Source organism: Petaurus breviceps, unplaced genomic scaffold, assembly GCF_028583685.1.
Source record: "Petaurus breviceps papuanus isolate PSGF00001 unplaced genomic scaffold, PetGlider_PUasm1.0 98, whole genome shotgun sequence".
In the NCBI taxonomy this organism is placed as follows: domain Eukaryota; kingdom Metazoa; phylum Chordata; class Mammalia; order Diprotodontia; family Petauridae; genus Petaurus; species Petaurus breviceps.
In genome coordinates, this window is record NW_027187460.1 from 63082894 (window position 1) to 63109878 (window position 26985).

The window sequence follows — 26985 nt, forward strand, 5'->3', positions numbered from 1 at the left end:
GTCTTAATTACTTTTCACTTGGATTATTTCAATAGCCTTCTAATTGGTCTCCCTACTTCTCTATTCTAATGTATTCTCTACACAGCTGTCAAAGCGATTTTCTTAAAGGTACCAATCTGACCATGTCAGCCCCTGGTCCCAGGCCCCTCTCCACCCATATTCTCCCATTCAGTAAGTTCTGCTTCCAGGACCAAATATGGATTTCTCTGTTTGGCATTTAAAGCCCTTTACAACCTGACCCCAACCTACCTTTTCATAATTAATGCACATTACCTTCTTTATATATGCTATGGTCCAGACAAACTGGCCTCTTTTTCCATATACACGGCACTCTATCTCTTCCTTAATGTCTTTGTGTTGGCTGGTCCTCATGCCTGGAAAGCATTCCCTCATCACCTCTGTCATTCAGAAACCTTAGTTTCCTTCAAAGACTCAACTCAAGTGCTACCTTCTATATAAGGCCTTTCCCATTCCCTAAACTTCTAGGGACCCTCCTCAACCCCCATAACACTGCGTATTTATAGTTATAGGTACATATGTAGAGATTGTCCCCATGGCTAAATTATAATCTATTTTCACATCTGTTTTGTATCCCCACCGCCTATACAATGCATGGTGGTACAAAGAAGCTAAATAAATGTCTGTTGATCAATCCAGCTGATAACAAAATGATTTACAGCCCAAAGAATTACAAATTTTTATTGAATTCTCTCTGTTAATTTCTTTTGGCACTGATCATTTGAAAAAATAATACCATGAGACTGAATTATCTCAAAAATACACTTATATGGATAGCTTACACATCACTATCACATCTGTGTATGGATAGATAGCAGCAAATCATGAAGACAGGTCTTGTAAGCAAAGATCAGAGGAGCCAAGGCATTGCAATATGGCAATATGTTGAGTAGATAATCTGGACCCAGGAAGCCAGAAGGTGGGATACAGTGGTGATTTAATCACAGGAAAATAATCAAGAGGCTGGGATTACACATAAATTTAAGTTCAAAACAAGGTAATGGCGTCAAGTTAGGTAAGCATGCAAGAGAGTAGACATAGATACGATATAGTGGAAAAAAAGATACCCTGAAACTAAGTGTTAGCCTGTCCCATGCAGGAAAACAGGCATTTTTTTTTTAATGAAGCAGGATCTAATGACTGACTTTCTAGAATGTGGCCTGCTTGGAAAAGTCTAAATGCGATATGGTAGCACTATGGCAGATCTTGACACTCTGTACTTTAGTTTCGTGGTATACATTTGTAATGGCTTCTCTATTTCCTTCAGTGGTTCTTCTGTTTTTCGATGTCTCCTCATTGTAGGAACCCCTATGGTGTAGCTCCGCAACCTTCTTCTACTTTCTGAGTTACTCTCTTAACTCAATCAGTTTTTCCATTCCTATGACCACAGCTTTAGTTTCTGGACTGACAACTTCAAAATCTAGATTTTTAGGTGTGACCTCTCATCCAAGCATTGGTCCTGGTTCTTACTGACAAAGGACATCTCTGCTCATGTTGCCCACGGAGTACTGTCTTACCCTCACAGTACATAATAAACTTTTCCCTTGGACCTTACATGGTATTTAGTTTGGCATTTCTTTAAAGTTCTTAGCAGTAATAATGCTTATCACAACTATATTTCTTTGTGCCTTGTGACCCTTTGTGCTCAGTCTCTACTTTTCATCTCTACCATGGTTATGCACACCAAAGCCATCTTCTGCTTCATACAGAAGACACTTAATAAATGGCTGTTGAATTAATTAATTGTAGAGAAAAGGCACTCAATTAAACATCAAACTTTGAGGTATAAACAAGAGGAATCAAGAGCTTTTGGGCCCTGTGCCTGCCTAGAGCATTGTCTATGAGGGCATGTGGTGAATAATACTTGAAACCACGAATTATGAAACCTTGGAACCTAGATTGTGAATTGTGAAACCTAGATTGGAAGAATTTACTGTATGGATCTTTTATCCTACTAACTGGATGTAAACTGCTGATAGTTGGGGTATATGCAATCTTATCACAGAAAATCATGGATCCAGAGCTGGAAGTGACTCTAAGGTGATCTAGTCCATCCCCCCGGATTTAAAAAAAAAAATTAAACTGAGACCCAGGACAGGGATGGGGGTGGTAGTTGTGGTTAAGAGATGGTCAGAGGATTTCATGCAACACTGGGCACAAAGCAGGTATTTAATACATGATGGTTAAACTGAACTGAATCCACGTTGTGCCTATGCAGTTCAATACTTCTGGTATGTGAATCTTTCTTTCTTCTTCTCTTTGTTTTCTTTCTTATTAGAGTTTGTTGTCTTTCACATTGTATCCCCCCAGTAGAATGTTGGAACTATTTTCTCGCTCCTTTGTGTTTTCCTTTGTCTACCACCAAATTCAGGGTCTTGCATACAAAACATGCTTAATAAAAATTTGTTCAAGTTTTTTTCTTTTGTTCCTTTTCCTTCCTTTTACAAACTCTTGTGTTTTCTTCTTTCATTCTCTCTTTTTTTCCCCTCCGTTCCCCCCTCCCCAACCAATTATGGGCCTGCTGAATCTGAAGGGCAGTCTTCAAGGTTTGAAGCTCACACTAATAGCACACTGACTACCACAGACATTAAGAGTCACTGAGAAAAGAAACAACTTTATAGACATTAGCATCCTCACTTCATTTCCTGCTTTCTTTTCTCCTAAATGCCACTCTCCTTAAAATAACTACACTCTCATTTGCAAGTCAAGATTTAAACAACATATTCAGCTCATTCAACCATGACTACTTCATACACACATCAATATGATGGATCCAAGTTTCCCATACCAGCTCTGAGAAGATAAGTTGCAGATGAAATGTTATTTGTATCAGGAGTACCCACACTGGAAAATCCCTGCACTGATGAAATTACAGGTTCAGACTTAAACCTCAACCCAACTCTGAAAAACCCCACCATCACCACCAACCATATTCCATATTTCTGCCACAATAAATGTAAAAATAGTGAATAACCCTTGGGATTCATGCTAGGTTTATTAATATTTTCTTACTATGATCTCTCATGAGAAGCTGACCTATGAATATAGTTATCATCTTTTCCCATTAGAAAACATTCTGAAAATATTTTTTGGAATGAAATGAATCTCCATATATATAATATATATATATATATATGTATATGTCAGCATACAATCAAACAAAGGGCTCTAGGGAATATTGGAAGCTTATCCAATTAGTGTGCCTGTGAATGGTAGGATAAGTATCCTTCCCACCTCCCCAGCAGAATATAAGCCCCTTTAATGCTCCATTTTTGGTTTAGCATCCCCAGTGCTTTGCAGTACAGTAGGCATTTAATAAGTGTTTGATGAATTTCAGTACTGAAACACTTAGTATTTAAGAGCTGCTGGCAAAAACTGCTTAGGTAGTCAAAAAGTAAGACTCAAATTCTACTTAGATGATAGTAATGTTATTTAAGGCAGAATATTTCTTGAGTAAGGATAATAAAAAGTTGACCTATTTAGAGGGCACAAAGAAATATGCTTGAAAAAAAAACCCTAACTGCACAAAAAGGTCTAACTTCAGGATTTTCAATCACTTTGTGGGATTATAGAACATGAATAAAAGTAGGAAGTTGTTTTTCTGATTACCTTATGGGTCATCTCAACTGTTCAAACAACTCATTCGCCTTCACTTCTTCCTACCACATATACTTTTTTGGCAGATCTTTTCATTAACTTTTTAAAAAATATGTAACAGGATTTGGAATCTAGGTTTCACAAACTAATGATTAAATTATACCTGTTGCAGCAACATATGTAATATATTTTCTAAATCAATGGGTGTGATAAACAGAAATAGTCTTGCTCTGTTTGAATTATTTCTGCATATTGACATGCTTTTCATTGAGTGCAACAATTTAGTTTGAGAACAAATAGTTTCATGACTTTTAAAATACTCCTTCAGGAGACTAATAAATGTGAACCACTTGTTTTGGACAATGTTTACAAAATGGTGCCAGCCCAACATTGTCAGGCTCCACTTAGAACCTTAGTAACGCTCCTATTCTCTGCATGCTGACTGAGCAAAATGCAATTTTGATCAAGCTTCTGTATATCATTAGAAAGATTATACAATGATGACATGTGCTAGCAAGGCATATCCAGGTATTTTTTATGCAGCTGGAAGTAATCTAAGATTACTAGAAAATCTTCAAGCATGTGTTAGATACTAACCAGAAGTTAATTTGCATAAGAGCTAAATATCAGAATGCCTCAAGAAGTAAAGCTATGTGTCCCATAAAGAAATAGCATATGTAAAAAAATCGATGTAGTTCAAGTCTGTTCAACTGAAGCATGAAAGAATGAGATTTTAATACCCTAACTTGAAACAGAGAGAATTTATTGTTTTTAGGATTAGAATTGGTGGGGGCAGTCCAGGTTGTACAAAGGCCAGGCAGTAGAAAACCTCTTTTCTTCCTGCCCATCATCACGACAAGCACTAACAAGATAGAATTTGATTCTAATATATGCAACAACAACCAAAAGAGCTGGGGGTTTCTAGAATGCCAAGTCTATCAGAGATTCATATTATCACATGGAAAGACCTTCAGAAATCTTTCTCCTTAGAACTCTTGCAACACTTTGTTGTTGTTCACTGGTGTATAATTCTTTGTGGCCCTCTCTGGGGTTTTCTTGGTAAGGATATTGGAGTAGTTTGGCATTTCCTTCTTCACCTCACTTTATAGATGAGGAAACCAAGGCAAACAGGTCACACAGCACTAGTAAATGTCTGAGGTCACTAAGGTGCCAACCTGCCCCAAACTTTATGTCTTTTTCAAAAATATATCAGATTCTATAAGCTCTTAAGAGTTCTTTTATGCCTTATGAAGTCAGGTTCATTGCTTTATTAGTTTTGCATCTCTTTCAGATACTTGGTGAATATGGAGTCAGCAAATTTTCATCAAAAACATGCCAGACTAACCAAATTTCCTTTTTTTAGAACAGTTACTAAAAGCTGGTAAGTCAGTGTAATACTATAACTATAAACTGTCTGAATTTTAGCTAAGTGGTTAAACAAAATTTCACATGCTAATTTTTACAAGAAATTAGGAAACATGAATTAAACCAGCAGATCTCAAATTTTTTGGTCTCAAGACTCCTTTACACTGCTGAAAATTATTGAGGGTCTCAAAGAGCTTTTGTTTATGTGGGCTATATCTATTTATATTTCCTATCTCAAAATTAGTATAGATAAATATTTTAAATATTTATTCATTTGAAATAACAATAATAAGGCCATTATATGTTAACATAACATTTTAAAACATAAAATAACTTTATTTTTCAAAACAACAAAAAATAAGAATACGACATTATTTTACATATTTGAAAATATCTTTAATATCTAGCTTAACGGAAGACAGCTGGATTCTGATTGCTGCTTCTTTTCTTTGATATGTTGTTTTGATTAAAAAACATGAAGAAAAATCTGCCCCCACACAGATATGTAGTTGGAAAAGGGAGTATTTTAATAGCCTTTTCAGATAATTGTAGATATTCTTCCTTGATATTACATCAAAAGTTGACACATGGTAATTTCTTAAAGGTTAGTTGAAAAGTGGAATCTGAAACCATAACAATGAACTTTCATACTCTGTTATATTAAAATCCATTGGTCTATCTTAAACTTTAAGTGAATATTTTACCCATGGATAATTTTTGACATCATGAATTGGTCATTTGGAAAATAATGGTTCACTGAGCTATGTAGATGTTCCAAATGTTGACACATTTCTTTATACAATATAAAAAAGTACACCTGTTAATATCACCATTGATCTCACAATAAAGTTTTTAAGTACTGCGGAGCTGCCAAGCTCACTGAGGCAGATACAAGTTTTCCAAAATTGCAATTTTTGCTGTGGAAGTTTGAATATTATAACTGGCAATAAATACTGTCAGTTTTTTTCCTTCAAGTGACAGGCTTACTTCATTCATTTTTAAGAAAACATCTGCCAAATATGCTAGGCTGAATAACCATAGTTTGTCTGTTATAATATCAAGTAAAAATGGTGTACCATGAAAAAAATGAAAGCTGTTTAGCTTGTCACTCAATTGCACCCAGGCTTCTCCTGGAGACAACCACCAGAAGTGGTGAGCAGCAGAAGTGCTTTAGGTATACTTCCCATCTTATCCTATGAAATATTAAAAAATATGTGTACTAGAGGGTCAATATTTAATAAACAGTGTTTCATCAAGGATATTCTTAACTGGAACTAACTTTTTAAAGAAATACTTTTTTTTTTTTGGCTTTTAGGAAGGCAGCTGGGGTTAAATTACTTGCCCAAAGTCACACGGCTAGTAAGTGTGTCAAATATATGAGGCCGAATTTGAACCCAAGTCTCCTGACTCCAGGGCTGGTACTCTATTCACTGCACCACCTAGCTGCCCCAAAAGAAATACTTTTAAAAAGTACTGCAAGTGTGTGGCAGGAAAGGATACAATAACTGCCAGTCCAGTTTGGGTGCCATTGCTCTGATTCATGCTCAGGCATCAGGTGGTTTTATTTGCCTTTGCTTTTGTCCCATCACTGCTAAATGTAGGAAAAACATTCACCTAAAAGAAGTTTATCCTCAGTGATTAGTTGGTGCTGATATTAAACAAATTTAAGCAAAATTCCAGCCATATCTGCAGATCTGTTTGTTGAAAAATATAGTTCTGGAAATGAAATATTAACTGAATCTTCATGTTTGTAGCTGAATCTTTAATTCACAGGTCATGTAGCCTCTGGAAAATTTCACCGTTAACTCATGAAAGAATGACAGTAAAACAAGGAAATAACGTTATAGCATTATTATGAAAATAGTTTCAATCTTGTGGACCCCCTGAAAACGTCTTGGCATCTTCAAAACACACTTTGAGAACTCCTGTACAAAATGATAGTGTACTTAGATGGATCTGAGTCTAAGCTGAAGGGTCAGACTCAAAGAGAAATCAAATGGCTCTGGCTCACTGTCACCTTGGAAAGAGGTCTCTTTGGTTCTGTGCTGATTAACATTTTAATCAGTGACATGAATGAAATAATTAGTGGCATGCTTATCAGATTTACACATGACACAAAACTCAGAGGTACATTTTAGTAAAATGGATGACAGAGTCAGGAACCAAAAATATCTTAAGAGGATAGAACGCTATGTAAATTTAGGACTAGGGAGGGGTTAGTCCCTTTACTCTGTCTCCTATGCCTGGAATAACATACTCCTATTTCTGCTTACTGAATTCCTTCTCTTCCTTCAGGGCGCACCTCAGGTGCTACCTTTTCTGTTACCCTTCCCTTATTGTCTATTCTGCCCTGCCAGAATACATCTAGAATATCATGTTCAATTCTGGGTGCCAAATATGAGGACAGACATTGATGAGGTAGAGTGCCCAACAGTGAAGAGACTAACTAATGAAATAATAGGACAGGGTGAAGGAACCAGATACACATGTCCTAGAGAAGAAAACACTCAGAGAGTATATCAGCAGTTTTCAAGTACATAGGCTGTTGTGTAGCAGAGATTAGACTTATTTTGTCTCATTCTAGTGGGAGGAACTAGGAAAAGTATGTGTAAGTGGCAGAGGAGCGGCTTTTGGTTAGATGTAAAGAAAAACTTCCTGTTAATCAGTTATTGTTTAATGGTTTGTCTTGAGAGGTAGGAGGTTCTCCCTTACCACAAGTCTTCCAGCAAAGGCTGGTGGACTATTGTCAGGCATGCTATGGAGGGGATTTTTGTTCAGTTCCCAGTTGGACACATGACTTTGAAGATGACCTCTAACTATGTGATTCCACAATTCTGTTATTTTGAGTTGTACAATAAATGTTTATTGAACGAACAAATAATGAACAATATAGTCCAGGGCTTCCAACTAGGTCATCACAATCACCTTATTTACCAGGAATTCAAGGACCTTCTCCAATAATCTTCCTCCAATCTCCTTTTTTCAGACTTATTGCATGCTACTGCCCTCCATGCTTTCTCTAGTGCAGATGTAGAGAACCTGTGGCCTTGAGGCCACACATAGCCCTCTAGGTTCTCGAGTGCAACAATTTGACTGAATCCAAATTTCCAGAACAAATCCCCTTAATAAAAGAATTTGTTCTGTAAAACTTGGACTCAGCCAAAAGGCCACACCCAAGGATCTAGAAGACCACATGTGGCCTCAACGCCAGATTCCTCCCACCTGCTCCAGTCCAATATAACAGGACTCTTTGTTCTTCCCTAATCTCATCCTATCCTTTCCTATGTCCATGCCTTCATGCATGCTGCCCCTCATACCTGGAATTACAAACCCCCACTTCTGGCTGTTGAAATCCTTCTCTTCCTTTAAGGTCTATGTCATGTGCTACTACCTCCTCTATGATCCTTTACTTTATTGCCTCCTTGGATTTCTCATGTCACTCTGTTCACACCTTTCCTGTGCCCTTACAATGCAACTGGTATTATAGTTACCTGAATATTTATCTCAACCTCCACCCATAAGATTCTTGAGGTCTGGGACCATTCATATTTGTGTTTCCAAAGGTTAATATTGTGCATCCACTATTCACTATGTCACATAGAGGAGAGATGTAGCAGGCATTTAATAAATATTTGTTGATTTGAGTCAATTTTGAAAACACACTCGAAAATAAGGTGGGCGCTTGCTGCCACATTCCTCATCCTGAGGCTTATGGATGTTTTTAACAGAGAAAGTACGGTATCAAGGCCTAGCTGTCATGGTGGCTCCTTATCCATAATTTCTGCCACTAATAGCACGCTTTACTGACTTACAAGTACTGACCCTAATGCCATCTGAACCTCAGTGATCTTAAGACTCCAGAGAAGTGAAAATCAGATACTCCCCTGGAAATGCATGAGTACCCTTGTCTAAGGCCAACCCCTTCATTTTACAGATGAGGATACTCAGGCATAACAGGAGAAGCTGCTCCCCCCACTCTGACTCCCCTAGCTCTCCATGGAACATTACTCATGAAACATGAAATGTCCACTGAGTTAGTTATTGATGCTTAGTCCTTATAAGGCATTTTTGTGATAGCTTTTAAAACGCTAGTACACTGGAAAAAGTGAAAATAAAAATACCAAAGGGTGATGGTGGTTGGTTGTTTTTTTAGTCTGTCACCATGCTCACTGTTTTTACAGTTGTGTCAGTTTATTAAAAAAATAAAACCTGATTGGTTTATGTTCCTAGGTAGAAAAATAATTTTGACTGGCAGTTCTGAGTGTGTGCATTGAAAAGTATATGACAACTACTTGCAGGAACAAAGAAAAAAAACTATAAACATGTACTTGGTAAGTCTTATTTTTTTAACCTTTTCTTCCTTGGTTAATTGAATCATAAGAGGAAACTGCTACTTGATTAGTTATGTTTTTAATTGTAATTAACATGGAAGGAAGAATTAGTATACAACTACTTAAACAGTGTTGAAAATAAAATGATTAGTCAAGTAATTTTCAGATTTTCCTTGAAAATTGGTCTTAGTCCACATACTTGCTTTAGAAGTCATCAGAACTGAAGGAGTACTGGACCAATGTCCATCAGGACAAGCCTGAAGAGACCTTGATTCTGTTCTTTGTACTGTCACTAATGGTGTGTCCTGGGGCAAGTCACTTTCCTTCTGAGCACCACAGCGAACTCATTTACAAAAGGAATGGATATGACTAGATGATCTCTCAGGTCCCCTTCCGCTCTACTATTCTACAATCGATGACTTCAGTACTCATGGGCAGGCTTAAAAAAATACAGTCAACAGTTTGATCTCAGGAGCTTCATTTGTCAACCTGGCAACAGGGCCATGGAACTGAATGCTTTATTTCATATCCTATGGCTCCCTTCTATGGCCTCATGGGTGTATACACCACTAATAAGATTAACAGACCAATGAGGAATAGCCAGGCATGGTCACCTGACTTTGATTCTCAGAAACTGATGAAGTTATTCTGCCACCCAAAAGCTGCTGGGAGTGGGAGCATACATGTACCTGGCTCTGCAGGGCAGGCCTGTTAGCTAAGCTTGATGGAGCATGTCATAGGTTTTAGGTTAGTGGTGGGATGTACAGTAAGTAGCCTACACCATCCCCTATGAATCCCCAGGAACTGAAGCTAAAGAAGAAGGGAAAAGCAAGTCAACTCAAGCCCACCAACATTTGAGTACTTATTATGTACCAGTCACTGAGTTAAGTGCTATGGACATAAAGAAAGGCAAAAAGTCCCCCTTGCCTTCAAAGAGCTTATTTTCTAATGGGTGAAGACAACATGTAAACAACTAGGATGTAAAATTATATACGCATACACATATGCACACTTATATGTGCATATATACATATGTGTTGTATATTTATACATATCTGTACATATATTCATATAAAAGATGGAAAGTGCTCATAGAGGAGGTATATAGTGGCAGTTAAGATGGAGGTTACAAATATGTACTTTCTGGTGATGGACACTTTCCTATCAATGTACTGTTTTTATATGCTTTTTTTCCCGAAATTTACTCATGTTACTAGATAATGTTCTTGTCAAAATGTTCTGTTTTCTCATGAGCAAAGAAAACTTCTACATTTTGAAGATTGTGTACAGTATGTGAAATTTGCAAAAGTCACTATGTATACTCTTTAGATCTACTGAAATTTCAAAAAATAGTTGTTTTTATTTGCCTTTTTGGTATATTAGAAGAACTTCAAAGCACTGATTTCTCTATGGATATGGAGGGCCCAGCACCATGTGCCATGACTTTCAGACTTATAGCATGAGGTCAAGGCTCTTCCAATAAGTAATGTGGCTTTGAGAGCTGAATCTGGTGACTCATGGTGGTGTTTGTAACAAATTGACTAGATTAGTCAAGACAAGATTCTAAGGCCAATTTAGTTACAAGAACATAATGACTGCACTGTCTTTCTCATTAGGAAGGAACAGAATCTTAAGAAGCTTCATACTCCCCTAGAGAACCATATTTACACAATTAACAATTCTTTTGCTGAAAAGCTTTTCATTATTGCATGTAGACACATGTGGGCAGTGTAAAAATACAAGAGATGTGTAACACACGGTAAACAGAAAGTAATGATCTTAAACAGGCCAAATCCTTGAACTCGTCATTAATAAATGTCCCTCCTGCATTCGGCTACCCGGGTTGCTGGGAGCCTGTTTTCTTCAAGTACTTCAAACACTGAAATCCAGGAACATTTATTATTTTAATCCATTACAGGCAGTGCTTGATTTAACTTTATTGGTTGTGGTGGTGGTAGTGGTTAGAGTGGGGGTAGAGCAATGTTCTTTTACACATCATTTCAAAAGGGCTTAATTATATTTTATAGCTTGGGCCAGGAATCCTGCTTGTTTTGTGTCTAACAAGGTTCAAATGGAGTTCAGGTCAGTGATGAATCAGAAGAAAAGTCAGAGATGGTTATCTATCTGAAATGAGCTCATCTCCCTCAACGAAAGGCTGGGCAGGTACACCATGTTCACTGCAATACAACAACTAGATTGTCCTGATAATCATGTTTGTTTATTACAAAATTCCTATTTGTTTTTCACGCATTTTAGAAATGAACACATCAGCAAATTGAGTGAACAAATACCTTTTCTTTCATTTCTGAATAGCTACTGTTCTATGAATTTGGGGATCTTTCATTATATAAAAATAAGTCTAGTAACCACATTGACCTAAATATATGTGTGTGTGACATATACACATACCGACACATATATGTATGTGTGTGTATTTGGGGCTTAATGATCACACAATGGAGCAAAACTAGAAAAATCTATGTATATGCTTTTTATAAACACATACCACCATAATAATGAGACCTTTTAAGACCTACATCAAACACTTGTGTCTCTATTTTACATTATTAAAGAAAGCTATGGATATCATTCACAAAAGATGCAAAAAACTGAAGAGAGCAATAGCTCATTTTCAATGTTTGCAAAGCACATCAGAATTAGACCAATTAAACATTCTTCCATAGGACACTTTCTTCATGTAATTAATATAGATTATTATTATCCATGATTCTGTAAAGCTATCCATGACTTCATATAATAGTAATAATTAAACCAGAGACTGTAACAATATTTTCAGAGATGCATGCATATATGTATGTATGTATGTATGTACATATGCATATATGACTTCTGCAGGCACAGGACTATCACTACAACATATATATATCTATATCTTTCAAATATGTATGTATATAATGCAAGGTAAGGCCTACATATCACAAAGGTGGAGGTGGAGACTTACGTTGAACAAATTTTAGCTTCATCTCTTCCCATTCCATTTGGTTTTAGGGAAACTTTTGGAAGTTCTTAAGCAAACTTCTGGAAGCCACATAAACAGCCCCATAGAGTCTGAACATGTTTTCTTTCTTCAATCAGCAAGCACAGGTAATATGTAATTTAAGGGGAAAAATAGACATGCCAGTTCATCAGTAGCAACTCTGAACCCTGTTATAAAGTAACAGTAGGGAATCTGACCAGGATTAATAGTGGTACTCAGTCCTGGGATTAGGTGGTGTCTTGTTTCATGGACTCGAGGCCATCTGTTCTTCCCTCCTACATTTTACTTCTGCAAAACTATAAACGCACCTCCACCTCAGGGACTATAGAAAGGCATTAGAATTCTTCTGCTTTTCATTATCACAAGATTCAGTAACTCATTTCATTGTCAAGATAATCCCCTTTTACTCTTTCTTTTGCGCTTGCAGGGTATGCCAAAATGACAAATAAAATCCCAGATGTTACAGACCTGATGAGGTCTCCACCTTTTCTTGAGTGTTGGGTTTAAACTACTTGGGACATAGCGTCAAAACTGACAGGACCCTGATGCCCACACCCAATATTCATTAAGGTTTGTTAGTGATTTGTATAGCTGTCTACAAGCTGTACTTCCACCTCAATCCTCAGTGGCCATTTAAATATGAAGTTTGTCCTCTGGCTTTTACTGACAAAGAATTCATTTCCTATTGTTCAAGTGTTGGAAAGAGTTGATATTTCTTTCTAAAAGTAACAGAGGTCTTCTGGGTGCAGTAAATGGCTTGTTACTGCTACATATTATTTTAGGTAGTCATATCTAATTTAATGTTTTATTTCCCTTCAGGCTAACTCGTATCTCTGTAGCATCCAAAGGCTATGACAACGCCTTAGCAGAGTTTTCTCCAGAGGTCCAGTTAACTCTGGAATGAGAAGTTTGGTCTCTATCTTGTACCAATTAATAGACAGATTTTATTTTTCAATATAGAAAAGGAATTTTAAGTCTTTTACATTTTACTGGTCCGGCATTCAGTTATCATGATAAGGGATTCTTCTGCAATGAAGAAATGATGTGGTTAAACTTTTTTCTTCACTTTTTTGTTTGTTTGTTTGTTTACATGCAAAGATAAGTACATCTGGACAACAGGATGGGGTAGTGAAAGTTATTTAAACCACAACTCTTTGACTATGAAGAACTCAACTTACTATTTTGTGCCGGGATGAAAGGCCACCTCTGCACAGGCTCAGGCACAGGCACAGGCACAGGCACACAGTGGACTGTTCCACCCCAGATGGACATACTCAGGCTTTGCCCCAAACCTTTCATGCCAAACGACTTACTCATCTCTCTTTTCCTTATTCTTATCTATGGGGGTATCACCAACCTCAAATGTGCATCTGAAACAGCTAATAACCTTGGTCTGAATCTTATACCTATTTCTATAAATCTAAGGATTACTGCTTAACTATCAAAATAATTTCCTAGCCCAAGGGGAACTATCTTAGGTTCGCTCCCTTCTCTGGCACCAGAATGTGCCATTCACTATGTCAGGCCACAATTTATAGCTAGGCATTTGTGGTGATTCTTCAAACAGGGTGTTCTTGAAATAAGTTCAGAATTTAAAGTTGTTTGTTTTTACTTTATAATCTTCAAAAATATCATCCGATAAAACAGCTTGGATTCAAATGGCTGCAAGAGAAATGTTAACTTCTCTGCTAGCATAGTTTAGAAAAGGACAGTAATGTTTTCTAAAAACTAGATTTAAAAGTTTTATTACTGATAACATGATCACAAGCATTTCTGCAGTACTGTAAGTCAACTTTAAAATATGATCATTACATCAAGTAAAACCAGACCACTAAGGCCACTACACCAAAGGCACAGAGGAGACTATAAGTATTCTAGCAGAAATAAGACTCAGGTTATTAGAAATCATTGCTGCACTACAACCTGGAGAGTTCACCAAGAAAAAATAAAGGGGGAAAGAAAAGAAAAAAAATTACATCTCTTGAAATGCTCATACTTGGGGTTGCAGAACAGCCTGGTACGTAGGACAAGAATGGTGGAGCTCTTTGTTTTTTTTTTTTTAAAGCAGAAAATATTTAGCCATAGAATCAATTATTCCATTTCATTTTGCTCAAAACAGTAAAAAATAATTCAACTCAACACTGCAGTACACTATTTAAGTTTTGGTTAAAAAAGAGTTTAAGTTAAAAGAGAAGACTTTAAGATCATTCTTACAGAAAATGTCTTGTGGGGAAAAAAATGACTCTTTTTCTCTTCTACAATTTTATTTCCCCCCATTCCTTTCCAGTCCCCTTCCTCCCCAAAGCTGATGTTAATTTAAAAGATGAAAAATAAAGTCATTAGGTAAGGTCAGAAGATTTTGTTGTACCTCTCACAAGTGAGGAAACATGCTTACAACACGTTCTCAATTGTGTTTTTCTAAATAATACTTAGCACACAAGATTCCTCTTGCATTACCAATCCATTTCGGCTTCTAAATTAAAACTCATCTGGAAAAGGGCCGTTTACACTGTTTATATAACATTGTCACATAAAATGTGTAAAAAAACATATTTCTCTAAAAATAGCTTGCGTAAGTAAGGGATTAGAGTAGTTTCTGCTGCTATAATTGTTCCTTTGTAGTTTTTTCCATGATGTTTTTGCACAGTGTTTTTGACTGTGTTTATTAAAGTCAGCACATCAAAAAGGATCAAAGAAAAAGCGAGTGAGAACCAAAGAAACCCCAAGTGTGTTGTCTCATTGGGGAGTTATGCAGATTCACGTAAACAAGTGCAAATTGTTGAGGTTTTAATGAAAATTTTCTACAATTATTTTATCTTAAGTCATTCTATACAATAACATCTGTACAACAGATGGCCATACTGTACCAAAGCAATACTCCTTTTTCTTTTTCTGTTTTAACAGTACATCTGAGATGACTACTTTTGTCACTGTGCTCAATTTGGTTCAGCAAATAATTCGGAAAGCACAGCTGCTGCAGATGGTCACAACAGTTATATGACTGTAAAATCAAAGACACAGTCAAGTATTTGTGTATTAGATTGAAACTATAAAAATCTGACATTAACTCAGTTGAGCTCAGAGGTATAGCTATAAAAGTTTTAGGGAACAAATATCGAGAACCATGTTTAAAAACAATATTCCAAATCCTTAAAATTCTCTTTGTAATAAAGCTACTGTATTTTTAAAAAATATTTTGCCAAATTTAACTTTTTGATATCTAATACTTTTTCATTTAAATCAGTTTTACTGGGAATATGAAATATTAATTTATAAAATACTCCATAGTATAAAGGAATCTATACCCAAATCCTATTTTAATGCTTTAAAATCCAGTTTAATTTTTAAGAATAATGCTATTAGCTAGTGAATGCCCTATTAATTATGATTTTCCAGAATTCAGTTTTAAGTATTAGATCTTAACTCTGCTAGTGAATTAGAGTTAATAATTTTTTTACTGAGTGTTTCTTATTCCTTTTTTTTTTTTCAAAAAAGCCTAAGTATTCCATAACATAAAGAATAAATATAGAAAATAAATCTGGCATTCTTCAGTGCCTCACAGGAATGTTCTTCACAACAAATGACTAATTCCCACTGGGATGAGTTTTGGCATTTAATCACTTTATTTAAAAATGTTTGTTGAGCATATACATTAGAGAGCTGTGTGTAAAGACTGTCTGGGACTCATTTGCCATACTTGCAGTTACCTGGATTAAGAAATATAGCTAGAACTAGGTTTTGAGGATCCTTAGAGCAAATTACGTCTTTTTTTCAAGTATAAGAAGAAAATATGAAGGTAAAACAGAATGAATCTCCTCACTTGTCTTACATAGCACCAGGAAGGAAGGAATTTAGCTTTGTTTTCAACTTCTTGGCTGACACATACTACTGATGGCTGATAAAATGTAAGCTTAACAAAGGGGGTGGGAGTGAAGGGAAGAAGGAAAAAGAAAAGGCACCTAGGTCTCTGAACATAATCCTTAAACTCCTCTTTAACAATGTTTGATTTCTGGACTTTGCTGACTATGATTAAGATACAACGAGAAAAGCGTGGGAATGGGCCCAGTGTTCCCTGTCTGTATTCCAATTTATTTATGGATAAATCAGGAATTTCAGCCTCCAGCATTTCACAGTCTTTCATGTTCCATGAACCTTACATTTTTCATTTCTAACTTTTAAAACAATAAAAAAGTGCACTGTGTATAGCTGGCTTGGTCACAAATATTTCTGATGAGAGGGAAATAAATCACCTTACTTGGCCTAGAATTCGTATTTCTTAACTACAGGCCATTTTTGTTATCTCTTAGTATGTTGTGCCAACTGGCTAGAAGTGGCTTACTTCCAGTTAGTGTTAATATGCCACTTAATTAATTTGGTAAGCAAGTGATCTAAAGTTACAAAAAATATAAAGTTTTGCTTCCAAATTCTTCCATGCAAATAAAATTGAAAAAATGCTTCCCATTTGCTGCTTTTGATTTCAGAGTGAATTTCTTGGCATTTTGCCCTAAACTTTTACAGTAGCAAAGTTTCTGTGATTGAAAACTGTATTTCCCACCTGTGCCCTGCCTCTCACCCTTCCCTCCCCTTGCACCCTTTGCCTTCCCTTCATTCAATGAAAAAAAAAACGCATAAAAGCTCCATCCTGGCAGGAGGGGAAGAAGACTAAATTTTTTAATGAGAGATAATTTCTCACCCCCTTATATTCCATAGCATTTGAAATCCTATTGATGTTAGGTTATAGCATGTGATCATGTGATCACATCCTTTCTGATGGGCCTCTCTGCCCACTGCAAAGCCAACAACTACTTTAAAGGGAGCAAGGAGACATGAACCTGAGAAAATGATGGTCGAATTTTTTGTGGAAGTAAAAAACTGGAAACAAAGTACATGTCCATTGATAGAGAGTTGCTGAGTGAACTGAAAAAGATGAATTAAATGGAATATCATTGCACTGTAAGGATGACAGATGTGAGGAATTCAGAGAAACATAGGGAGTTGTGCATGTATGAAGTGAGAGTAAGCAGAACAATACACACAATGAACAGAATATGTAAATAAAAAAAACAACCATTAAAATTAGGTCAAAATATGTTTAACTGTAACAATCGTCTTCCTAGCTAAGAGTCCCGGAAGTATAATTTCCTCCTTTCCTTGGAGAGATGGGGGATAATGGCTGCTACATAAGATGTCAGACTTGGTGTCTGTTGACTTGTTTTCCTAACCTGCTTTCTTGTCACAAGTGAAAGATCACTGGGTGGGGATAGGGAGCTTATGTGGAAAGGACTGACTGTGAAGTAAAAAAAAACAAAAAAACAACCCAACCCCAAAATATTAACAAACCTTTAAACAAAAAATGTTTGCTAAACTCTGAGGGTCCTATTCTTCATCTAGTACACCTATCACCACCACAATTCTTATCTAAAACTACTATTCCAATGAAATGAAATGAATATTATTATATACCTAAAGAGACAGCTGGCAGAGAAAATCCAAATTTAAGTAACTCAAAATAAAGTTTTCAAAAATACTTCTATGATTTGCTTGCAAGACATGGATCTTGAAATGTCCAGTATGCAGTATTAAGACCCAAGGGCCCAAACAAATTACTCCCAACTTATCTTTTAGATACTTAAGACCCAAAGCAAAAATTGGCCATAGTGCCAATTCTCTTAAATTTTAAAATAGGATTATCTTCAAAATTATGTAACTTTAGTGGTTAAAAGACCACACACACACCTGACTGTGATGTGAATACATATAACTGACTCACCAGGTGTCTTTTGTCCTGCCTTCACATTCAGACTTCCACTGAGGCTTGATAAAGATGCTAAGAGGCACGGCTTCTTAGGATGGGGTACAGTTTCCATGGAAACCACTATCTGAGCAGTTTGGACAGAAATTTTTTGAAAGCAGGAAACAGCTCTCCACATGTTTTCTTGAACTGGAACCTTCTGTACTCCATCAGCTTGTCCTACAGGAACAGGCAGCTTTCCACGGGAACATTTGGCTAATAGTTCATCCTTGTTCAGTACGGTGTCTGACAGAGCTGAAGCCTCTGTGCTGCCCTCAGAGCCATTAGCATTTGTGATCTTCTTCAGAAAATGGTTTATTTGATCTAGTTTGACAAAACTCAGGTTTGCCTTCAAAGGCTTTGATATATCCAAATTGATGTCCGCTGTAAAATACAAAGAGACAAGAAAATCACTGAAGTCATCTTACTGAATGGAAACTTTTGCTTGCATATCACAATTCTATTAATGCATCCTAAGATCATGTTAGATTTTGTCATAATGGCACTACATCATTCAATTCAATAAATACTTATTAAGGAATGTTGTCATTCAAAGGTCCACTAGGATATTCAGGTTTCTTATCTTTCCTATGCTTTTTTAATCTCTTCCCATATTTTATATGAGTACCTGTATGAAATACTACCCTGAGGGTCTATAGGCTGCCCTCTCTTCTTCTCTCTCTATACTCTTGCTTGGTAATCTCTCACTTTTCATGGATCCAACTAACATTTGTATGCAGATGCCTTCCAAACCTGTATCTTTAACCCTGACCTCACTGTTCTGGGTTCCAGGGCTTTATCTTTAACTGTGCATAAGGGACTCATTAGTAACAGAATCTCTTGTGTCATTAAGTCATTTTTCAGTCCTGTTTGATTCTCTGTGAGCCCATTTGATGTTTTCTTGGAAGAGGAACTGGAATGGTTTGACATTTCCTTCTCCAGCTCATTTTACAGATGAGGAAACTGAGGTACAGTGGGTTAAGTGACTTGCCCAGGACCACATAACTAGTAAGTGTCTGAGGCCAGATTTGAATCATGAAGATGCGTCTTCCTGACTCCAGGCCCAGCCTTCTACCCACTAGGCCACCTAGTTGCCACAGATTCTGAAAGGACTTCAGAAGCCATTTAATTCCATACATATCCCCCCCAAAATGGTCACTACAACACATCTTGTGCTAAGTGATCATCCAGTATCTGCCTGAAGCCCTTCAGTGAGAGGGGTCCCTCACTTCCTCCTGGCGCTGCCCATTCCTCTCTTGGATAATTCTGTTAGGAAGTTAAAAGTTTACAGGTCATTTCTGCTTGGATGTTGTACTAACACCTCAAATGGCCTATGCCCTAGACTAAGGTAGTTATCCTTCTCCATAAATCTCCTATGACTCTGGACTTTATTACTTTCATTTATAGCAACACTATTTATCTTGTGATTGTAATATTGAGATTATCTTTGGTTCTTCCTTCTCCCTTCCCTCTCATATTCAATGGTTACTGAGTTCTGTTGATTCCTCTTCCAAAAAAGATTACAAGTTAATACATTCCACTATTCCTACTGCTCAAGCATTCACTGCCACCTGAATAGATTCTCTCATTCTTCATATCACTGCCAGAAAAAATATTTCTTAGAGACAGATCCAGATCACTAAAGTTGTCTTACTTAACAGAACTATTCTTTCTTACATGTTATAAACCTATTAATGTATCCAAAGATGTTGTAAGAATCTGCAACAGCAGCATATCATTCAGTTCAATAAATATATATTAAGGGCCAGAGCTGGCCAAGATTCCAGTATGATTCCCAAGATCCTTATCTTTCATACTTAGACTTTACCAATTGTTTTATCAAACTTTACACACACACACACACACACACACCCCTAGAAGGGTCCTTAGAAGTCATCTAGTCTAGGGGGGGAGGGGTGAACCTGTGACCTGGAGGCCCCATGTGGCCTACTAGATTCTTAAGTGTGGTCTTTTGACTGAATTCAAATTTTATAGAACAAATAAGAAATACAGAAGAGCATAGGCTTTGGAGCTAGAAGGGTCTATATCAACTCAATTTTTTTATAGGCAAGGAAACTAAGTCTCAAAAATATTATGTTATTTTCCCACGGTCATATAGTAAATAGGTTTAGCCTACTAAGTCATATTCAGGGTTCTTGATGGTAGATCTCAAATCAATCTTCTCCCATCCACCACTAATGAAAGAAGCAGTAAAAAGAGTACATCATGTCCTTCTCTTTCTGTGTTTCTTTGTCTTTCTCTCATAACCATTGTCACTTGCACTTTCCCCTAAGCTCAGCTCCTCATAAGGGAGGGAAACAACTGGCTTCCTAGGCAAGGCACAATTTGACTTACTGTCCTCTTAACTTCTTTGTGTATAACTTACCTTGAGCATACTTCTTATTGGACCCATTTGATTCCTACCTCTCTTTTCACTTCCTCTGGTGTAGTACCTTGACCTTATTCTTCTTGAATTTGGCTCTGTTTCTGGCAATTTTTCCAAGAAATGAATACTGTCCCAATGTGTAAGCAACACTGTTCACATTAAATCTAATGGTTATGTATAGTGTTAAATAACCATTATCTGAAAACAATAATATTTTAAAATCATGATTCTGTTCACCAATTAAGTATCAAATATAGGAACTATTATCCCATTAAGTGTCACCCTAAGTTAGAACAGGTTTCTCCAGTTGGTCATGTATTCATGTAGTAGCAGTGATATAGTCTTGGCCAGTGTTTCAATGCTTGTTAGAGAAATGAAACCTTAGGGGTGAAAAACTGGTCCTCAGAAAATCACTGAGAGCAACTTCTAGCATATGGAAACATTACTAGGCTGCAAGTTGTTCTGGGAGACGAAGCAGTTTGGCGGGGGGGGGGGTGCTGGTGTGGTGAAGGGGAAGAAGGAGAAAAATCAACCATGTGAGCTTCAAATACTGTCAAATAAAATGCATTTTCAAATATTGCTAGGGACAGCCAAGCACATTTTCATAAGAACTACACTGCATACGTTTAAAAAAAAAAAACTTTCCTGGGTGACAAGATGACCACAACAAAGAAAGTGTAGGGAACTTCTTCCAGCATTAGCCAACTAGGATTTCTTTTTCTCCCTCCCTCTCCCATCTCCCAAAGGCTGCTCATGGGGTATTGGTCCTAGGGTTTATCTCCTTCAGTTGTCTGTTCTATTCTTTTGTCTTCAAATACTCAAATTAATGTAAAGATTATTATTAGCATGTTACAATGCTAATCATTACATGCTAATAGTGATTAGTCTGCTAATGCCAATAATAATAACTTGGACCCCTCAAAAAAAGAGTCCACAGCCCTCAGTGCCTGAATTTGTAAAGATGAATTGTAGGGAGTGGCCAGATAGCACAGCAAGTAAGAGCACCAGTTCCAGTGTCAGGATGACCTGGGGATCGAATCTGGGCTCAGCCACTTAGCACCCATCCAGAAACACCTGGCCGTGTAACCTTGAGCAAGTTACTTAACCCCAATTGCTTAGGGGTGGCCAGGTGGCTCAGTGAGTAAGAGCACCAGCTCCATGTCGGGATGACCTGGGGATCGAATCCAGGCTCAGATTTTAGCACCCACCCAGAAACACCTGGCTGTGTAACCTTGAGCAAGTTACTTAACCCCGATTGCTTTAAAAAAAAAAAAAAAGATGAATTGTGAAGACCTGAGAAAACTGGCCAAAGCCTTACTAGAGCTCTCTGTGCCACTGTCAAAGTCCTTATCATCATCAACAGCAGCATCACCAGCATCATCACAGTCAACACAATAGCTCTTTGAAGTTCAAAAAGTGTTTTACCCACAACAACCCTGAGAGATAAGTAATACAAACATTGTAAGCTTCAGTTTATAGCTAACAATAATTAATAGTTATAAGGTTTTTTTAAGTCTGCAGAATGCTTTATTGGTCTTCAAAATAATAATCAAAGGTAAGTGTAAGTGTTATTACTATCCCCATTTTACAATGTAGGAAACCAAGGCTCAAAGAGATGAAATTCCATGTCGATGATTTCACAGTTAAGTATCTGAGATGAGATATAAACTCAAGTATTCTTGATTTCAAGTACAGTTTTCTATCCACTAAGTCAGGATGTCTCTCAGAAATTTGAGGCCCCCAGAAGCCAAGTAGTTTTCTGGGAATCACAAAGCCCAGAAGAGGAAGAGTGAGGTCTAAAGCCCAGCCCTTCACATCCCAGCCTTTCCAGTCCAGGCTCTGATGGAAATCACCACCACATCATGTATCTGTGCTCCTTTATTTTGTACTTTAATAGGGAACAATTCTCTAGCCCACCCAAACCAAAGTTCTAATGTTGGAATTTCTGGCATTATGACAGGCTATCAAGGAAAATATTTTTGGAAAGGGGCAAGGACTTCTGGAAAGATTCTCAAACTATATTAAATGGCCACTTCCTCTGCTTAGAAGACATAAAGCTATAAATCCTTGTGCTGCATCATCTAAGGCAGGTGTAAACAAATGGTGGCTCATGGGCCACAGGCCCATAATATATATACATATATACATATATATGTATATGCATATATGTATAAGTATGTATTTTATTTTTTGGAGGGCATTTGGGATTAACTGACTTGCCCAAGGTCACACAGCTAGTTTTTGTTAAGTGTCTGAGGCCGGATTTGAACTCAGGTCCTTCTGACTCCAGGGCCAATGCTCTAATCATTGTGCCACCTAGCTGCCCCTATAAGTATGTGTTTATGAATATATCTGTAATCATGTATTGACTTATCTCATTACTTCTCAAATGTACTATATACTGTACTGTGAACAACAAATATACAGCCTTGGAAACAAGTAGAACTGAGATGTAGTACTCTCAGTTTCCTCTCTTTGCTAACTGCTCAAAATGCAGAGCTACCCCTGCCCCCCTCGCAGTGAGGCACTCCATTTGGTTCTCTTCTTAGTTGATGACCCACATATTCCACTCCTTATAAGGCTTGATGCACCTATGCTTTTTCCCACTCCTTAAATCCTTCTGCCTTTGTTCCTTCCTGTTCTAGAACTATAACCTGTTCCCCAAGAGCCAGTTTCCTCCCTCACCCTAGCTCCCAAGATAATAATTCTTTAATCTAAGAAACTCCTTGGATCAATGTGCTTCACGCTGGATCAAAGGACTTCCTTGGGGCTCTTCCTTCCCCTTTCTAATTTCTACATATGTAATAAGGACCAATATAATGGGATATAATATAATGCAATTTAATATGGTGTAATCTAATATAATGATAAAGAATATGATATAGTAATGATTGACAGCATGGTACAGTGGATAGAGTAGATAGGCTTATGTTTCCATTACTATCACTGATATACACTATCTTATGATCCTGGCACTCCTAGGCTAACGGCCTACCTCTGAATGATACAAGCAACTGTCTAAGATTACAAATTACAAAGTAAGTGCAGACCTGTATCAGTAAGAGGGAGTTTCCTTATCTGGGAGTTCCCCATAACAATAAAATCACAGATCCAGTCTAAAGGTGTGTGTGTGTGTGTGTGTGTGTGTGTGTGTGTGTGTACCCATGCATGTGTGGGTGAGCATGTCTTCAAATATGTGTATGTCTTCAAAAGTTATACTTCAAAGCTATCATTAAAAACAATTCTTTTCCCTTTGGGGTTGCTTACCATGTAAGAGTTTAACAATAATAAAAAAAAAAAGTAAACAGTGGAATGAATCCATACTGCAACTTTCTGGAAATAAATGGAAATACCAAAGAAAGAATGATCCATCTTAGTATTCAATGTATCTATGCTTTTATTGTGAAGACAGTTTCAAATGGGAATAGGAAAAGTAACAATTTTCATACTGATAACAGAAACAACAAAATGGACCAAACTAGGAAGATGACAGCAATGTAAGGACACTGAGGTTCCTTTTCATTCTATTTTCCAGGTTAATTTTTTAGGACTTTTTTCCCTTTTGAAAGACATGCATTCCAGTATCACAGAGGAGTGTTAATGCAAGCTCTACATTAGTGGAGACCAAGTTCTTCTGTACTGGTGGGCAGAAAATAGCAAGGACAACTCAAGGAAAAAAGTTCTCTATGAGGCTCTTTCATCAAAGCAGACCTTAGAAGACTTGGGTGCCAGTTCTTGGCACTACTAACAAATAGTTGTGATATGGTCAGTACAGAACTGTACTTGGTCAATTTAAAACTTTTATTATTTTTAAAAGATCAGAAAATAAGTTACTTGGTATAAAAATTTAAGTTAATTTGGTAAGAACTAATCAACTTTGGTAACAGGAAAGAATATGTTAGCTCTGATAAGAGTCCATTTTTTTTAATGCGATGCTATAAAATTAACAGTCACCATTTAAAGGGAGAAAAAGGAAGGCTATCTCACTAATGATCAGTATAATATAAAGGTAGTAGTTCACTTGCAGAAATGAATTCAAGTTCTACTTAACAGAAATAAGATGTTGTAAATTTTTATGAATCTCATCTGATTACAAAACCAAGTAAATAGTAAAGTAGATATTTCTATAGCAGTTTGCCTATTGAGTTCAAGATAAGCTACACACTGTAAAGTTTACATGGGTATTATCCAGTTAATACAAATATGCCTTATATTCATCCTAATATGTTGACCTGTGGTTACAATGTCATAGCATAACATTGTCTATCTGGAATGGTCAGGTCCAAAAATGATTAGGCATACAAAAACCCAAAGCAATGTCCTAAATAGTCCTAACTTTTCCATATGACTGTAAGCTGTACAACAACTGTAGACAGATGTTGACCAAGTGGGACTTTTAGAATTCTTACACAGAGGATCCCCCCAGGAAAGTGTTGAAATGTGTCCTATATGTAGTATAATACTATATGTACTATATTGTAAACAGGGGCTTGAGTGGGCCTTTTTGAGTGAGCCAGTTCTCGGAGAAGGCCAAGAACCAGATAAGCAGAATTGGATTTAGAAGGTTGTACTGCACTATTAAGTATTTCTCTCATAAGCACCAAATTCACCCAGAGACAGCAAGCAATTATGTGCTAAAATTAGAAACAATACAAATTAAATGGATAACTTCACTGTTTTTAAAAATACATTAGCATGTGTATGTCCATCAATAAAATCATGAAGTCATTGTCACATATGATAACTCAACAAATTTATATTGTTATTATTACCACCCAGTGAAATTTAGAAGTAGTTAGGATTTTTCTCTCTCTCCCTACTTTTCCCTCCCTCCCTTTTTTTTTTTTTCAGAAACTGGAGCTCTTGCTGCAAATATTTTAGCAGTCTCATAATGACAGGAAGATTATTTTTACAACTGGGAAAAGATTATGCAACAAGAAAATTTGGCATTTTAAGACAAAAAATAAAAATAAAAGTTGAACAAACCATTTTTGTGTTATTTTATACTTTGACTTTTTTAATTGATTAAAAATTAACATTATGATAAAAATGGACTAGAAAATTACATTCAAATAAAGCTTTAGGAGCAATGTATGATCCTACATTATGAAAGATTTTTTTCTAAGACTTGATATTTAAGAGTAATAAGTGTTGAAATATAACTGGACAGCAAGTTATGCATAGATAGCTGAGGTGGATTAGGTTTCCAATGATTAGTAGATCACTGTGTCTTAGTGTTAGAAATTAATTATTTTCTCCAAACTGATTCAACTTCACTAAATGGATTGTTTTCAAAGTTTAGATTTAGGGAATTTATTGTAATAAAGAATCTTCCAGCTGAGTCATGTACTTTTCTGCCAGTTCTGTTTTCTCACCATTCCCAGAACAGACTCTATCTTTAGGTTACCAAGTAAATCCTTTCCTGTCAATTATTAGTTCCTAATTACCCTTCAAAACTTTCTGAACAGCTACCAGGAAACAGAATGGCAAAATGACTATTGAGTTAAAAGGAGATTAGAAAAATATAAATAAATTATACTTATTTTATGTTCCCATCACACCAGGAGATGACTTAACAGTGAGAGGGGAAAAAAAATCATATTGTAATAATGAAATCAGAGAGGGAATTCAAGGCCCAGAGGTGATTCCACTAAGTTTATGTTAATGCACACCTTGTGGGGGACCAAAAATCAACTAGACAAGTTTCCTGAAAACGGTTTCCAGCTATTTTCTCATTTAAAATGTTCCAACTTCACTTGACCCATTAGTCATCATATTACTTACACTTATGATGTATTTTGAAATCTATTACAAAAAACCCAATGGATTCAATATGGTTTGTTATAACCAAATCATAACATTTGTGAAGGAGACCTATGTAAAGGATTTCTTACTCTGTAAATTTATTAGCAAAAGATATGGCAAAAAAATATTTTAGACAAGCAAGGTTTCTTAGGAACACAATCATTTCCTACTTGGGTGGGTGTGTCACTAAAATAGAAAAAAAGAAATGTAAAAAAAAAAAAAAGAAAAAAAAGTTTTTTTCTATACATTTATTGAATATATAATCCAGAAATGGGAAATCTGAGCAAAACTTACATAATCAGCTCAAGTGGGTATAAAAGGTCACATTGATATAGTATGTTAAAGCACTTTTCTTACAATACCCATGTAAGGCAGGTAGTGTCAGTATTATCTCTGTTTTACAGGTAAGGAAACTGAGGGTCACAGATGCTATCACAGAGCTATTCACAGTGAAAATGTGATTAGAATGGAGGACCTCTAACTTCAAGGCCAGGACTGTTTCCATTGTGCTACCATGTTTCCCCGATAATAAGACCTATCCCGAAAATAAGCACTCCCCTTACTGTGTAAGATTCCTCTAAAATAAGCCCTCCCCCGAAAAGAAGCCCTATTGAGATTGCTACTGTAGTGAAGGTCATCCCCTGCGCTACACGCTACATTACGGTACCCTCTGTATGCACCGTCCCTCCCCCCC

At 36.6% G+C, this 26985-nt stretch overlaps 1 protein-coding gene across 8 annotated transcripts in view; it reads right to left on the reverse strand.

Moving 5' to 3' along the window:
• Positions 1–26985, reverse strand: part of VPS13B (vacuolar protein sorting 13 homolog B) — a 1080499-nt gene that overhangs the window by 200621 nt on the left and 852893 nt on the right. For all 8 annotated transcript variants that reach the window (XM_069081095.1, XM_069081089.1, XM_069081092.1 and 5 more), the window contains one exon: positions 18080–18484. In XM_069081095.1, coding sequence (XP_068937196.1) covers positions 18080–18484 — 405 coding nt within the window. The remainder of the gene's footprint in view (positions 1–18079; positions 18485–26985) is intronic.